Consider the following 15,200-nt stretch of genomic DNA (forward strand, 5'->3'; position numbering starts at 1 on the left):
CACTTAAGAGACTACAGTATAGTGTAAACATAACTTTTATACGTACTTTTATATCATTTGACTTGCTTTATTACAATATTTGCTTTATTGTGGTGGTCTGGAACTAAACTCACAATTCCAAGGTATAACTGTGTCAATATTTCTTAAACAGGGCTAAGTTGTGTTTTTATGTAAATGGAACTAAAGTTAAAAAATTATTCATAGATGACTATGAAAATATAAATTTACTCCATCTTTCCCAATTTAGAAAAAGTATCATCTACTCTTGGGCTCAATGTGCTTGGCACTGGGAATATAAGAGTGAGCACTGTCTAAGGAGTTTATAATGTAGTAACTCTGCTGTAATCTCATTAACAATTTCATACTTTGGTATCATCAGGTGCTTTAACTTCAAACTCCAGTTTTAAGGAGACATGACATAATGAAATTCCAGGGCATTCATTTACTCACCTAGCCACTGACAAATTCAAGTCTCTCACCCTGAAAACAATGACAACATCTTCCCTTCCCTCCACTCCACTTACCTCTCTAGTTACCACTTTTTCCCCCTCTCTCTCAGAGCTAAACTTCTCAAGGGCTGTACTATTTCTCCTCTTCTTGTACTCACTTCTAATCTTTCGCTTGCATCTACCAAAAAAGTACCAAAGCTCTATGGACCCCTTTCCCAAGGTATGCCAGTATTAAGCTTTTAAGTCCTTCACTGTCTTCGGAATCTTGTGGAATGGGATTTAACCCAGAGACTAAATTTACAACCTTTATGTTATAGTGCCTTAGTCATTCTATCAGCTGATCCAATTTCTTTTTTTTTAAATTATTTATTTGGGGGGGAGGGGCAGAGGAAGAGGGAGAGGAATCCCAAGCAGGGTTTGATTCCAAGACTCTGAGATTATAACCTGAGTCAAAACCAAGAGTCAGATGCTCAACCAACTGCGCCACCCAGGCACTCCTCAGCTGATCCAATTTGTATAAAAATATATAACAAAAAGGTGTTAAACTCTTCCTTTAATGTTAAAATTTTAACAAAGATTTATTTTGCTCTGTAATCAACTTTTAATGTTAAAATTTTAAAAGGAAATTTACTTTAAACCATGTTCTACATTCCACAGAATTTTTAAGAAAACGTATGGACTCTCCTGGCAATCTGATTAAAGCAATGGAAATACATATTTACACAAAATGGCGTGTAAAATTTCAAGTCCAAAATCTCCTTGAAGTTCCTTCACTGATTTCCGGGTTAAAACTGATTAGAAAGACTCAAGCTTATAGCCCATACTCATTGTTTATAATTACAGTTTTGAGTGGAGGGAGAGGAGTTGAGTGAAAGGGAAATGGTCATTTTTCTACCTATTACTACATGATACTCAATGCCTGCTAATGACATGGTAGAAAATATATAGCATACTTTAATCATCAAGAGTACAGAAAGAGGGGCGCCTGGGTGGCTCAGCTGGTTAAGCATCTGTCTGATTTTGGCTCAGGTCATAATCTCTTAGGTCGTGGGGTTAAGCCTGAGATGGAGTCCCCATGGGGCTCTGCACTCAGCGGTAGTCTGCTTGAGCTCTCTCCTATGCGTGTGTGTGTGCACGTACTCGCGCTCTCTCTCAAATAAATAAATCTTAAAAAAAAAAAAAAAGTACAGAAGTTAAGTTAAGCAGCATAGCAGGCTTAGAGTCAGACTCCTGGATTTAGACTACAGCTCTGCCTCTCCCTAGCTAGCTCTGTGTCCTTGGACAAGTTACTCTACCCTTCCTTCTCCCTGTGCCTTTATCTATAAAATGGAGATAAATAGCACTTATCTCACAGGAAGTTTGAGGCTTAAATGTGTTCAGTTATATAAAGCATTTGGAATAGTAACTGGCACAGGTAGGTGATCAGAAAATATTAGCTGTTATTATTAACCTTTAATGCTCTTCTTCACTGTCTTTGGAGACCTTCTAAGAGTTCCTATACAGTGTTCTGAATGTGACAGTTCCTTGTAATGACTGTCACTGTTATGAGTATTAAGTATTCTACTGGGCCACAGATACAGCTAACATAGAACTAAATCAACAGTCATAAACTGGTCACTACGGAACATATTCAAATTGTAGACATGCTTGATTTGGTTTAGTATTTGGCACAGTATTTCTTTACATTTCAAATCAGATGCCGACATTAAAAAATTTAAAAATTTTTATCTAAAAATCTAGGCTTCCAGTTTCTCTTAAAATCTAAAGATCTGGCAATATTAGACTTCATTTCTACATAAAAAGAATTTACTAGTTTATATTATTCTCTTGAGAAAGTAACTTCTGGTTTATTCTTTGCCCTCTTCCATTAGAGTAGACTAAAGAATATGTAAATATTATTTTCTTTTTCTGAAAAAAAAAAAAGAAAAGAAAAACTAATTTGATGGAAAATTATCTAACCGAAGGCTAAAGATTCTCTGAAGTGGTTTCTCTTTATTCCTCTTCTCAGTCTTCTTTGACTGAATCATCAACACTGAAAATATGTATTATTTTTAAAAGATGAATAATATATACAACTTCAATTCATTCTGTTCTCAAGCTAAATTTTTAAACAAACATGAAGGAAGAGCATCATATCTTTTTAGCAATTGGGAAGAACTTAATTACCACAAATTCTTTGAAATTTAAGAAAGTACCCACCTTTAATCCTATAACACCTACATATCTTGTTTTTTTAGATAAATTGCCATGCGTAAACAAGAATATTAGTATGGCCTGCTTTGGTGGACATATAATTACGCTTGGGTATCAAGTATCAAGCTAACTTGACTTTTCTTGTCACTGATCTGAATTATGAGCCCCAGGGATGATACGGATAAGTCATATTTTATATCTTCAGCCCATACCACTGTGTACAGTAACCTGCCTTTTGGACATACTAAAAATACAATAGCATCAATTCTTCCCCTACATTCCAAGACATAATTTTTCTTTTTTTTTCACCCACCCCCTTGCAATTTTTCTTTAAAAAGGTTCCTTAACAAGCTAGAGATTTATTGTAACTACCCATGGTGCTACTTTTCCAATTTATACCAACATTTAATCTTCTCTTTCTAATGTAGCACATTTTACACATGAACTTAGAATTTCTTATGTTCACAAATTTAATAATAATCACAATCTAGTTCTCACCAGGTTGTTGTAAAAATCAAGTGAGATAATGCATATAAAACATTTCTGATTTAATTTTGATTTGTGCATTTTGTAATTACAGAATTAAAGGAATTAAATTTTAAAAATTCTGGGGCGCCTGGGTGGCACGGCAGTTAAGCGTCTGCCTTCGGCTCCGGGCGTGATCCCAGCGTTATGGGATCGAGCCCCACATTGGGCTCTTCCGCTATGAGCCTGCTTCTTCCTCTCCCACTCCCCCTGCTTGTGTTCCCTCTCTCGCTGGCTGTCTCTATCTCTGTCGCATAAATAATAAATAAAATCTTAAATTTTAAAAATTCTGCTATGTAATGCCACAACAAAAATTTTAAATTAGTATAGTATAGAATTTTAAAACTAGTATATAATTTTTCTGACTAATCAATATTATTATTTATGCCCAGGTTATACAATTCTGCAAATTATAATGATTTTGAGTAATACTTTAGTATTTCTACTACTTGATAAATTATTTTTGTAACACAATTTGCTTATGAACTACAGAAAGATACTCCCCAAAAGCATTTAAAGTATTTCAACTTGTTTATTTTTTTATTTTTTTAAAGATTTTATTTATTTATTCAACAGAGATAGAGACAGCCAGCGAGAAAGGGAACACAAGCAGGGGGAGCGGGAGAGGAAGAAGCAGGCTCATCGCAGAGGAGCCTGATGTGGGGCTCGATCCCAGAACTCCGGGATCACGCCCTGAGCCGAAGGCAGACGCTTAACCGCTGTGCCACCCAGGCGCCCCACAACTTGTTTATTTTTAATATAATTTACTTTTTATTTTTACAAACTAAGCACATACAATATAAAAAGTTATTTGAAAATGTTCATTTATATGACAGAGCCTACAAATTTTACTGGACTATGAATTATAGCATAGTATGAGCAACATGAAATCTTAATATGACATTCATTTAGCCAAAAACACTAACTTAAGAATCAGGGATCAGCACTCATTTCTAGGAATGAAGTATCACCTTAAAGCCAGGCATGGCCAACTATGATTTGTCTGCCAAGAATGGTTTTTGGATTTTATTAAAGTGGGGAAAAAAAAGGAAAAGGAGAAGTTGAAAAAGAAAGCAGAAGCTGCAGCAGTAGCAGCAGCAAAAGACCATATGTGGTTTGTTAAAATATTTTATTAGCTGGCCCTTTCCAGAAAAAAGTTTGCAACCCTTGCTTTATAGTATCTATTCACAAGGCAACCAATAATCAGGAATCACTTACCTGTCCAAGTATTTGTGAAAAGGAAGTCTTAACTGTCACCTAGTTTAAAAGAATCATTAAAAAAAAAAAGGTTATTTCCCCTAAAGCCTTCTAGTTTACATTTTACTAAACAGAGCACTTCTGCAACATCTCTAAGCATAATCATTAATTTTTTAACAGTGATCAACCTAAACGCATTTGTGGTCCTATAAGAATCCTCTGAACCACAAATTTTAATTTGTATTAAGTGTAGTTTTATTGTTCAGTATATTTTCCTGGATTCTAATTCTTTGACAACTGGATGAATGCTATGGTACATGTGGTAACCATTTACTAACTAGAATATCTGATTAACCAGAATATCTTAGTACCAGGTCACATAAGCTAAAGGAATTGATTGAATGCCTGAGTTCAGAAGCAATACATATGTTTGCTGAACAATTAAAGACAAATAAACCTACTATATAACTAGTATTTGAAAATCTCAAACCTACAACTGTATAGCACTAAGTATAGTCAAGCTAACGCACTTCTGAGTAAATTTCATAAGAACAAGTTTCAAAGGAGATAAGACCAGGAACAAACAGAGCATATTTGGTAAAATTTAAGCCAAAACAACAGTTTAAAAAGAAATTTATCTTTAATTATCTTTAATATAAATACATCTTTTTTGATATTAGTAAGTCTGGGAAAAGGAAATACATATTTCATACAGAAATTACAAAACAACTCTTCAAAATACTTTTTAAAAACAGAAAGTACTTATAAAAACATGGACATTTTTGAGAGTGTGCAGTATTTGGAGCCAAGTTGTTAATGCAATTCTTGCTATCATTATTAGAAATATGAAGGCACATGTTAAAAACCATTTCAGCCCTACAAAGTCCTTCAGTGTTAGAAACAGAAAGCAAGATATCAAAGCATTAATAAATACAATGAAATCCAAAATAACTTATAATTAAGGTCCAACTGAAACTTGTTGCTAACAGTCTGACCTACCAATTTTAGTCCACCCCAAGAAAGTTAGTTCTAATGAAGAATCCAAATATTTAAGGTTTTTAAGGGAATTGAATAGAAAAGATATTTCACATAAATCAGAAACTGCCATTAAAATGTATAATCTCTTAAATCTGGAATCCTTAGAACCTGGGATGTTCTGATACAGAGGGGCTCTTGTAGTTCATGAATCCATAAGAATAAATGTTACCCAAGTCTATTTCCTTTCTCTTGGAACAGAGGTGTACTGTGATTGTAAAACAAACAGCAGGCATACTACACTGCACATATTAATGACTAACAGAGATTTAAAAAGCTAGTGAAAAGGAAAGAAGATTCTTACGCTTATCCAGTGGAGCTGGAAACCAATATACATCATGTCAATTATTGCAATAAAGCCACGTCAGCTCACTGCATGACGTTCTTCAATTTATAGAGAATTTTGGACTTTGGGCTTCCAAACTTAGAAGGTTAATCTATAGTCTCAATTTTATTTTCTATTACTTATTAAGATGTATACTTTCAATGGTCCTGCTGAGGAAATAATGAGGTGGTACTAACAGGCAAAATGGAGAATATTTAAAGCATCATAAATATCTATTTCATATATTTATTGGCCTCCACATTGCCATGTATCTAAGGCTAATATAAAAATATATTTCCTGTTTATTCTATAACTAAATCTTAAAAATTAAGCAAACTGCAACTTACTTCATACTGACAGTCTGAAGATGTATACATTTTTAATAATGCTACATGGCTGTCATTTTCTGGTTGAGCAATATGGAGTTTCAGAGAAATTTCTGTGGAAGATGGTACCCTGAAAAGATAACTTAAATATTAATTCTCGAATACAAAATGTTGTTAAATAACAAATGCTAAGGCAATCTTCGCACAATACAATGAAATAATGGAGAGGAAGACAGATGTCAGAGACATTATTATAGGTGGACACTTTTCCAATTGCATCACAGTTGCTGGAGGACAGTCTAGGAAGGGTTGATGCTCCAAGCAAGTAATGTTTAAGTTCTAGATCATTTAGGTAAGAATACACATTATCTTATAATATTATCTTATGAGCACAGTGCTACCTAAAAGATAGTTACATTTTATTAAGAGGCACTTAAATAGTTTCATTAAAATTTCACTATGATTTAAATAAACTAAGTAGAATATGTTTATTCAAAATGACCAAAGTTTAAGATAAATTTTTTCATATACTTACTGTGCAATAGTTAGTGAATCTTCGTAAGACCAAGGAATATGAAGTTTATAGATACTAGTTATTTCTTCTGTGGAAACATAAAGGAAATATGTGTTATTACCGTTATGTAACACTAAATGTTACATAAGCTACTATAATACTAATACCTAATTAACTACACAGTTACCCATTTCATAAAAAATGACCAGCAAGAGTAAGATCACATAAAAAATTAGAGAATTATTAAATAATAATGTTTAATTAGACTTACAAGAGATATTAGAGCACATGGAAAGTATTAAGAAATTGGTAAAACAGCTAAATCTGAATTACTACTATAATGAGATAAAAAATATATAGAGTATTTTTTAAATGTGGATAAACTTATACAGTTGAAGATGCTTAGTGTTAAGAAAGGGTCTATGTTAAATATCTTGGAAATACAGACAGCTTTTCTATTATCATATATTTAATTTTGATTCACATAAAATAAATATAGAAAATTCAAGTGAAGACCTACTGATTCTTCAAATGACAATACTATTCTTCTCAGAAAATACACTTACCTTTGACTCCTGAGCACTTGCTTACTACGTTGATTTTAAAAGCCTGGTATATCTAGTAAGAGTTTGACCACAAAAACAAACAGACAAGAAAACAAAAGTTTATTTGTTTGCTTAACTAAACAGTAAAATCAAATCCTTGTTATAATCACGATAATTACCTGTCCAAAGTTTAGAAGTTCTATATTATAAAACAGGCCACTTGTATTTAATATCACTTTCCTTGAAGACAGTCCTGTTGAATTGAAAGTACTGTATTACTTAGAATACCAAATGTTTTTTTTAAGAATTACTAATTGCTTAACAATGTTTAACTAATGCTAATACATTTTAATATTAAAAAAGAATTTATAGGTTTTCATTTCTGGTATGGAAGAGTGAACTCCTAAAAATCCTATCCTCTCAATAAACTCTGGACAACATTTATAATGTATGTATTTTAAAAAGTCAAGTACATATTTTCAATTTCAAACAGGTATGCTTTCTTGGTAGATCTTTCACTTTATAAGTCTGCTATCTTTAATGAGATGGGTGATTCAGACGTGTCATTTCTGTTTTGTTCTGAGTATCTTTCTTACCACCCCGCCCCCTAAAAAGTGGGTGAGGGATAAAAATCTAAAAGTTTCTGCTCTCAAGAAACAGATTCTTTTCACAAACAGAATATTAAAAAATGCATATTTTAATGATAGGCCATGTCAAAAGGTCAAGGAGCCAACCTAAAATGAGCTCCCAATATCCAAAGCTGGAACAACTTAAGAAAAAAAGTGTAATGATATTAAATTATAATCCAATGAATAAAATAAATATCCATGAGTCATACTGACATAAATAAAAATTAAGTAAATAAATGGAGAAGGGACAACTTTCCTTTCACAAGAATTCCAATAAATACAGAATACCAGTAATAACTGCCTCAGACTAGAGGAACCAATGGATGATAACATTAGTGGGTTATTTTGAAGATAAAAGGATACTTAAACATTCTCAAAGTAGCTCTCCCAAGACATTTATTAAATACAAAAAGGAAACAAATAAATTTACAGTGGAGAAACCTAGAAGACACTACCTTAACCAAGTAATCAAGTTCACACTGGTAGTGATTAGACATAGTGATATCATGTGTCCAACCACAGGATACAATGAGAAGTATGCATAATTCTGGCAATATTCTTGCTAAAAATGTACAACATTAATCAAATCATAAGAAAGCATAAGACATATCCAGTATTTGATATTCTACAAAATAACTGACAAGTACTTTCCAAAGATGCCAAAGTTATGAAAGACAAGGAAAAACTGAGGAACTATCAATGATTAGAGGAGATGACATGACAACTGAATGCAATGTGGGAACCTGGGGAACACTGGTGGAAAAACTGGTGAAAACCAAATAAAGCCTGTAATTTACTTAATAGTGTTGTATGAATACTAATTTCTTAGTTTTGACACTGCATTGGTTATGTTAAGGTGAGTGAAGGATATAGAACCCTGTGCTCTTTCTGTAACTGTTCTGAGTGCTCAAAAATATTTCAAAATAAAATGTAAAGGCATATTTAGTTACATGTATTTTACCACAATAAAAAAATGGGAAAAATATTTAGAGAAATCTTGAAATTTCCATGGGGCAGACAGCAATTTATACCTTATAATAAACATTTTATTGAAAGGGCCAACATGTAGTATAAATTCATGGAAGAACACACCACACACACACACACACACACACACACACACACACAATTACTTGCAAATGTATATGACCAGGGAGAAAGTTAAAGTTCACTTCTCAGAAAGTGACATCTGGCCCAGTATTAAATAACAATTAAACCACTGGACTACATTATATGGTTATTCTAAGAACTATACTTGAAATACACAATTTTTAATGTTATAGGCTTTTCATTAATGCAACTGACTGGCAAAATAAATAAGCACTCTATTAAAAATAAAAGCAATTCTTGGGATTCCTGGGTGGCTCTGTCAATTGACTGTCCGACTGTTGATCTCAGCTCAGGTCTTAATTTCTGGGTCCTGAGTTCAAGCCCTGTTCTGGGCTCTGCACTTGGTGTGGAGCTTACTTTAAAAAAAAAGAAAAGAAAGGAAAAAAAAAAAAAAAGAAGAAAAGGAATTCTTAAGACTTCCAAAATCAAAGCACTTACCAAAGGAAAAAAGATGAGTTACAGGAAGCTGAATGGATCTTGTCTCTTTTTTAAAGAATTCACAATCTACAACAAACTAAAATATAAAACATTGATTTTTAGGAAAAAATAGAATTACATTTATAGTAAAATATCTTCACTTGATGTCTGAGTGGAAAATAAAAGTCTATAAACAAACTTCAGCCTTGCAGAAGTTATTACCTATCATATTCTAACTCTGGCTATACTTAGATGGCAATTACTCAAAGAGAGATGCTAAGCTAAGAAAATTTGATGAAAGGGCTTAACCTAATAGACAAATTATTGGAGGATTGTTTGTACAACAGCTGATGCACAGTCCAATTTCCTTCCAGCTAGTTTTAGGTGTTTGTAGAAGAGGAACCTTAAAGGATGGATCAAAGCATTAAGAATCAAAGTTAACTCAAGATTAGAGATTTAAAATCTCTCAATACTTTTACAGTCAAAAAGAAATACAATTTTGTTACATTTACTTTTAAAAATCCCATATTAATTATGTATCTCCAACACTCTAATTAGACTACAAAAGACTTGGAGATGGACATACTGCCATTCATCTACAGATGGCTAAATTTATTTGTATACAATTATTTCAAGCTGAACAGTGATTCGATTAAATGGAAAAAAAAGGTTTACTATGTATGAAGCAAGAAAAAGAAACGCTATCTCAAAAAAAGTAAAACTAAAATGTGACATCTGTATAATTACAATGTTTTGTAATGACATTTCGTATGTAATAACATTTCTACAATGACATAAGGAACTTTGCCCTAAGCTGTCTGCAATAAGAATGGTTTCATTAAAATAATCTCCACAAAGAAACCAAATTACTTTGATCTAAAGGAGCTGAAGAACAAATTAATCTGATGCCTAATTGTAGCTAGCAAGTAGTTTGCTGTCTATAGGAAGCAGAAAACCAGTGAGGTCTATCCTAGGCTTTTCTAAGAAGTACACCTTGGACTGTACTTGAAGCAATGTTATTTTGTTTCTGAAAGTTAAAAATAGATGTGGGAAAAGCTATCTGACTACAGTACACATGTTAGGAATAAAAGGAAAAACTTGTTAAGGGGCTTTGCTTTTTCCCCCCTTCTTTACTTATAAGGCCAACTATACCAACAGACATTTTCCTTAAAGAAAACAACTGTTACAAGGTTAGAACAATCATCTACTGAACAAGATTATTCATTATATTTTTACAAAGCACTTTTGGGTGAGACATTGCCTGAGACAGAATCTATTTTAAATCACTTTGTACAGGTATTTAAAATGATACAATTTTTATTATTGCCTTAAAAATCTGGCTATTCCCTTTATGAAATAAACCCATACCCAAGAAAAGAATTCGAGGGCCTCTTTCTAATGGAATTATTTTGTTTTCTGTCATCAAAAAATGCATGTAATTCCACATTGGCATTTTGAAAACTATATTATCAGTTGACCGCAAAAAATTTTCAAGCTATTTAAATATATATATTCTGATGATGGGTTATAACAGATATGTAGAAATTATAAAAGGCCTAAATTAACATCCTTATGAGACTGGGTATGCAACAGAAGAGTCAGCAAGTGTTACTTTCCAAAGAGCATTAAGATATATTAAATATTCATTAGGCTGCTAAGGCTGGTTATTTGTGAAGGGCTCATTAATTTCTTGGAATAACCAGCCAGGGCCTTTTCAAGTTTGGGAAAGATGTTTAAATGCATTCAAAACCAACTTACCTGACAGAAAAACCCCTAAAGAAAGCTTTTAGAATTGAAGATGTTGAATTACCTCTCACCTGAGCTAAGCAAAACAAAACAATGAATTCATTATAAGGTACTTGTGAGACTCAGTCTTTGAGTTAACTCCCAACTACATCCCCTTTTTTGTCTTTAAAATTTTCCTAATGATTTTGGCCTCAAATCTCAACAATTTTCTCATTAAAGAACTATTTTCTTGAGCATATATATGGTAGTGAGTTGCTAAAGGATAAGGATGCAAAGTAGGATAAAATCTATCTGATCTTACTCCCAAAGAATTCACGACATGGTGATGGTAACAGAGATAAACAAATCAATTATAATTCAGCATAATTTCTCAAAGAAGTTATAAACAAAGTGTCACAGAAGAAAGAAGTTATCTGGATGAGTCATGAAAAGGAGACTAGGAACACTTAGGATGGATACTGAAGGATAAGCTTATTGGGTGAAATGGGGAAAGGGAAGCAGAGGGTCTTTTACCTCTATCTTCTTGCTTCCTCCTCCCCCAACTTCTTCAAAAATCATCATCCTTTTATGTCTACTCCCACTTCCCTAGTTCGAGCCCTCATAACCCCTTATGCAGCAGCTCGTCTGTTTCTAATCCATGCACACCATAAACAGATTCATCCTCCAAAATGGCTCTGATCCCATTTCTAGTACAGTGAAAATCTTTCAGCTGCCTACTAACTCCTGAATTCTATGAAGTCCTGAATTTTCCAATCGAGGTCCTCTAGAGTTTGGCCACAAACTACTTTCCCAGACTTTTCTTCCACTACTATCCTACCCATGGTGGCCAACTTTTCAAAATTACTACTTACGTATTCACTGTTTCCAAACATATCTCACACTTTCACACTTCCATGTTTGGATCTCATCGTTTCTTTGTCCCAGCAGTGCTGTTTATTTTAACTTTCTGCAATGATGTTACTATTGAGCATCTGGAATATGGCTAGTATAACCAAGGAACTGAATTTTTATTAGTTTTAATTGTTTTTAATTTAAATAGCCACATGTGCCATATGGGACAGCACAGGTCTACAATGTTCATGCTACCCATAAAAACATGAACTATCCTTTAAGGAAATTTTATATATCACCTCATAATAAAGCCTTTCCTCATTCCATCATCAGAGATATCTCCCCTTCTTATACCTTTCATTTATTTGCTATATTCTGATTTGTATTATATTTTTGGGTACCTCTTCTACTCTCACTCTTCCCTCTGTTTCCAAATATTTCTCTCCCCCTATCCAACAGTAGGTAGCTTTCTGAGAATTGGATTCATGTCTTCCTCATTTGTGTGCCTCCTATAATTCCTGGCACAGAGCCTTTCACATAAAAGGGTACCAATAACAAATAGATTTTGAAAGACTAATACATAAAGTACGTTCCCACTTTGAACACAGAGACTTGGGTTTATTCTGCTTAGTTCAAGTTAGAGTAGATGATCCTAATGATTTAACAGTCTTAGGTGGATCACCAAACTGGTCATTGTTTTAGATAAGCACCATGCCGAAGAATTCATCAAAAAATAACTTAAATATTTAGCATGAGTATCCACTAAACATTCTCATAACAACCTTAATCCATTTGTTACCTTACTTCCATGAATAGATGGTACATAAACAACAAGATGAGACAAAGATGGATAGTCTTGAAGTCTTAACATCAGAGACTAAAAAAAAAAAAAAACAAAAAATAAACATAAAAAGCTGATTTTCTTTTTGAGGGTATACAGAACTTAAAACATGTTACAAGAAATTATAAACACTTATTTCTTACTTAATTGGTTATAAAAAACTGATTCCAAACTTTACATCCAGTACCTCATAAAACACCCATGTTTACATTTTCAGGTCAATAATCCTGAACTCAAATTCCAAATATTTTGTAAATATGAACTGCCAAAAATATTACTTGAACTGTATCCCTTCATGTAAAACAAATGACATTTAATACTAAATGTAATTATTTTACATAATTATTTCCAGATTTGGTATCTTTTATAATTTGTCCATTTGTTTTTTATAACATTACAATATGAATTCTAGATTTATTTTGGTAGCTAGCATATGACAAGAGCATTCAATAGCTGATAAATGAATGAATGCTAAAAAAAATGGAAGAGTTGCAACTTAATCTCAAATGATTCTGATGTAGTCAAGCAGTAAAGAGTCTCAGTCTAATGATACATATGAATATCATCCTCTGGAACTTATTCAGTAAATGACATGGAGACACAATAAGACTAATAATGCACCTTATCACATGAACATCTATTTTCAAAATTAAGACCAGATCCTATAGTCTGTATTTTGAGGAATAAATAGATAAGAGACTGGTCTATTTAATGAAAATCTACAGCACCAAATACAGTTTTTAAATCCAGGTTTTTTTCTGGAAGTATATGTGGTAACAATTCATATGTATTAAGAAATATCTGCAGACAATTAACTTTCTCCAGTTTTCTTCAGAAGCACTTACGTGGGCAAGTTGAACAGACGCTCTGAAGCTGAAGAACTGTGAATAAGTGGCTAACAACCTGACCAGATTCACCTGTGAGTGTGTTTTTTAACCTCAACTTACTTGCCAAAGTCTCAGCAATAGACTTAATCCGTTCTAATGTAAATGAAAAGGCCTTAAAAGGGCCTCACAAACCATACTGACATACAATTGAGACCAACCAAATAGATGGTAGACAGTATGAAAGATAATTAGAAAGAATCATGGCTATTCTGTGTGGCTATCCTTTGCTACTTATTCTCAAGAATAATTTTTTTCTCAAGAATTTTTTTTTTTTGGATCAGAATACTTTCAAAAGGTAACAGTGTCAAAAAAAATTTCCTTATAAAGTTCCTATATAGTTATAATGTCAGTAGGAACTTGACAATATAATCATATTCATGAAATTGTTAGGTTGACAGGTAAGATTAATATGAAGTTTGGAAATTTTTCAGTGTTTTAAGGGTAAAATGCCCTTAATGGTGAAACAACACACACAGGAAATCAAACACCAGGGTTTGATGTGCAGAGCAAAGCTATGGTGCTAAAGTATGATTAAGGCAAAATGGTAACAAGGTAGTTTTCTCATACAAGTTAGTTATCTTTAGAAAGTTAGCTTTTTGTTTGTTTTTAACAATAGATCCATTTTGGCTTACCAAATTCTTGGCCTGCTGTCTGCTGTGCTTTTTGTTTTTAGAAACTTCTTCATTGTACCCATGACAGAAAAATTCCATATGACTGGTATTTAAAAACTGAATTTACAGGTGCTTTGCTGGAGTCTTCTATTTATTAACAGTTTAGCTAGCAGCAATGCTGAAAGTGATATGATTCTCATCTGACATTACTTATTGTTAAAATGATATAAATAGGAATAAAATTCATGAAATCTTTTCACTTTAATCTTTTCTTTCTTTTCAACTTGATGGCAAAATGACTTTGTGTCCTTTTTAGAAGTGGCTAACATATAATTTTGATTTTCATTACAATAGATAAGTTTATTTATGTTTAATAATTATAATCCTCTTCAACTGAGAACACCTAAAGTTGCAGAATACTGTTATCCGATAAGGATTTAGAAGAATTATTTAGAAGAGAATTCTAAACCTCTTTCTCCCATTTTCCCTCTTTAAATTTCAGTAGGCATTTAATGCTATCTGGCAATTTCCTTTAGCATTCAACTATAAAAAGCAAGCAAGCAGTCTGGGGTGCCTGGGTGGCTCAGTCAGTTGAACGTCCAACTTTTGCTTTTGGCTCAGGTCATGATCTGAACATACGACTGTTGGTTTTGGCTCAGGTCATGATTGCAGGGTTGTGAGATAGAGCCCTGTATCAGGCTCCCACTCAGTGGGGAACCTACTTGAGACTCTCTCTCTGAAATAAATAAATCTTGAAAAAAAAAAGGCTTGTTCTCCTGCTCTTCTGCCCGCTGTTTCTTAAATTTAGAAGAAACAACACAGGGTCTAGAACTAGATGAATACATTGTTGAATCTTCGAGATTAAAAATATATATAAGGATTTTATTATTTTAGAAGTAACTTTTTAAAAATAGGAGCAAAGTAACATTCTATCAGGATTTCAATCACTTATTTCTTCCTAACTCTTAAATTACAGGTTAGATAGGATATACTATCAAAATTGGAAATTCAAGGAAAGA

At 32.9% G+C, this 15,200-nt stretch overlaps 1 protein-coding gene across 4 annotated transcripts in view; it reads right to left on the reverse strand.

The window, feature by feature from the left end:
- The window catches only part of PGAP1 (post-GPI attachment to proteins inositol deacylase 1), an 89,546-nt gene that overhangs the window by 17,740 nt on the left and 56,606 nt on the right, over positions 1-15,200 (reverse strand). For all 4 annotated transcript variants that reach the window (XM_034654903.1, XM_034654902.1, XM_034654904.1 and 1 more), the window contains 7 exons: positions 12,642-12,719; positions 9,287-9,362; positions 7,289-7,362; positions 7,131-7,182; positions 6,586-6,652; positions 6,072-6,180; positions 4,386-4,424 (listed from right to left, as the gene is read on the reverse strand). In XM_034654903.1, coding sequence (XP_034510794.1) covers positions 4,386-4,424; positions 6,072-6,180; positions 6,586-6,652; positions 7,131-7,182; positions 7,289-7,362; positions 9,287-9,362; positions 12,642-12,719 — 495 coding nt within the window. The remainder of the gene's footprint in view (positions 1-4,385; positions 4,425-6,071; positions 6,181-6,585; positions 6,653-7,130; positions 7,183-7,288; positions 7,363-9,286; positions 9,363-12,641; positions 12,720-15,200) is intronic.

This window comes from Ailuropoda melanoleuca, chromosome 2, assembly GCF_002007445.2.
Source record: "Ailuropoda melanoleuca isolate Jingjing chromosome 2, ASM200744v2, whole genome shotgun sequence".
Taxonomy (NCBI): Eukaryota; Metazoa; Chordata; class Mammalia; order Carnivora; family Ursidae; genus Ailuropoda; species Ailuropoda melanoleuca.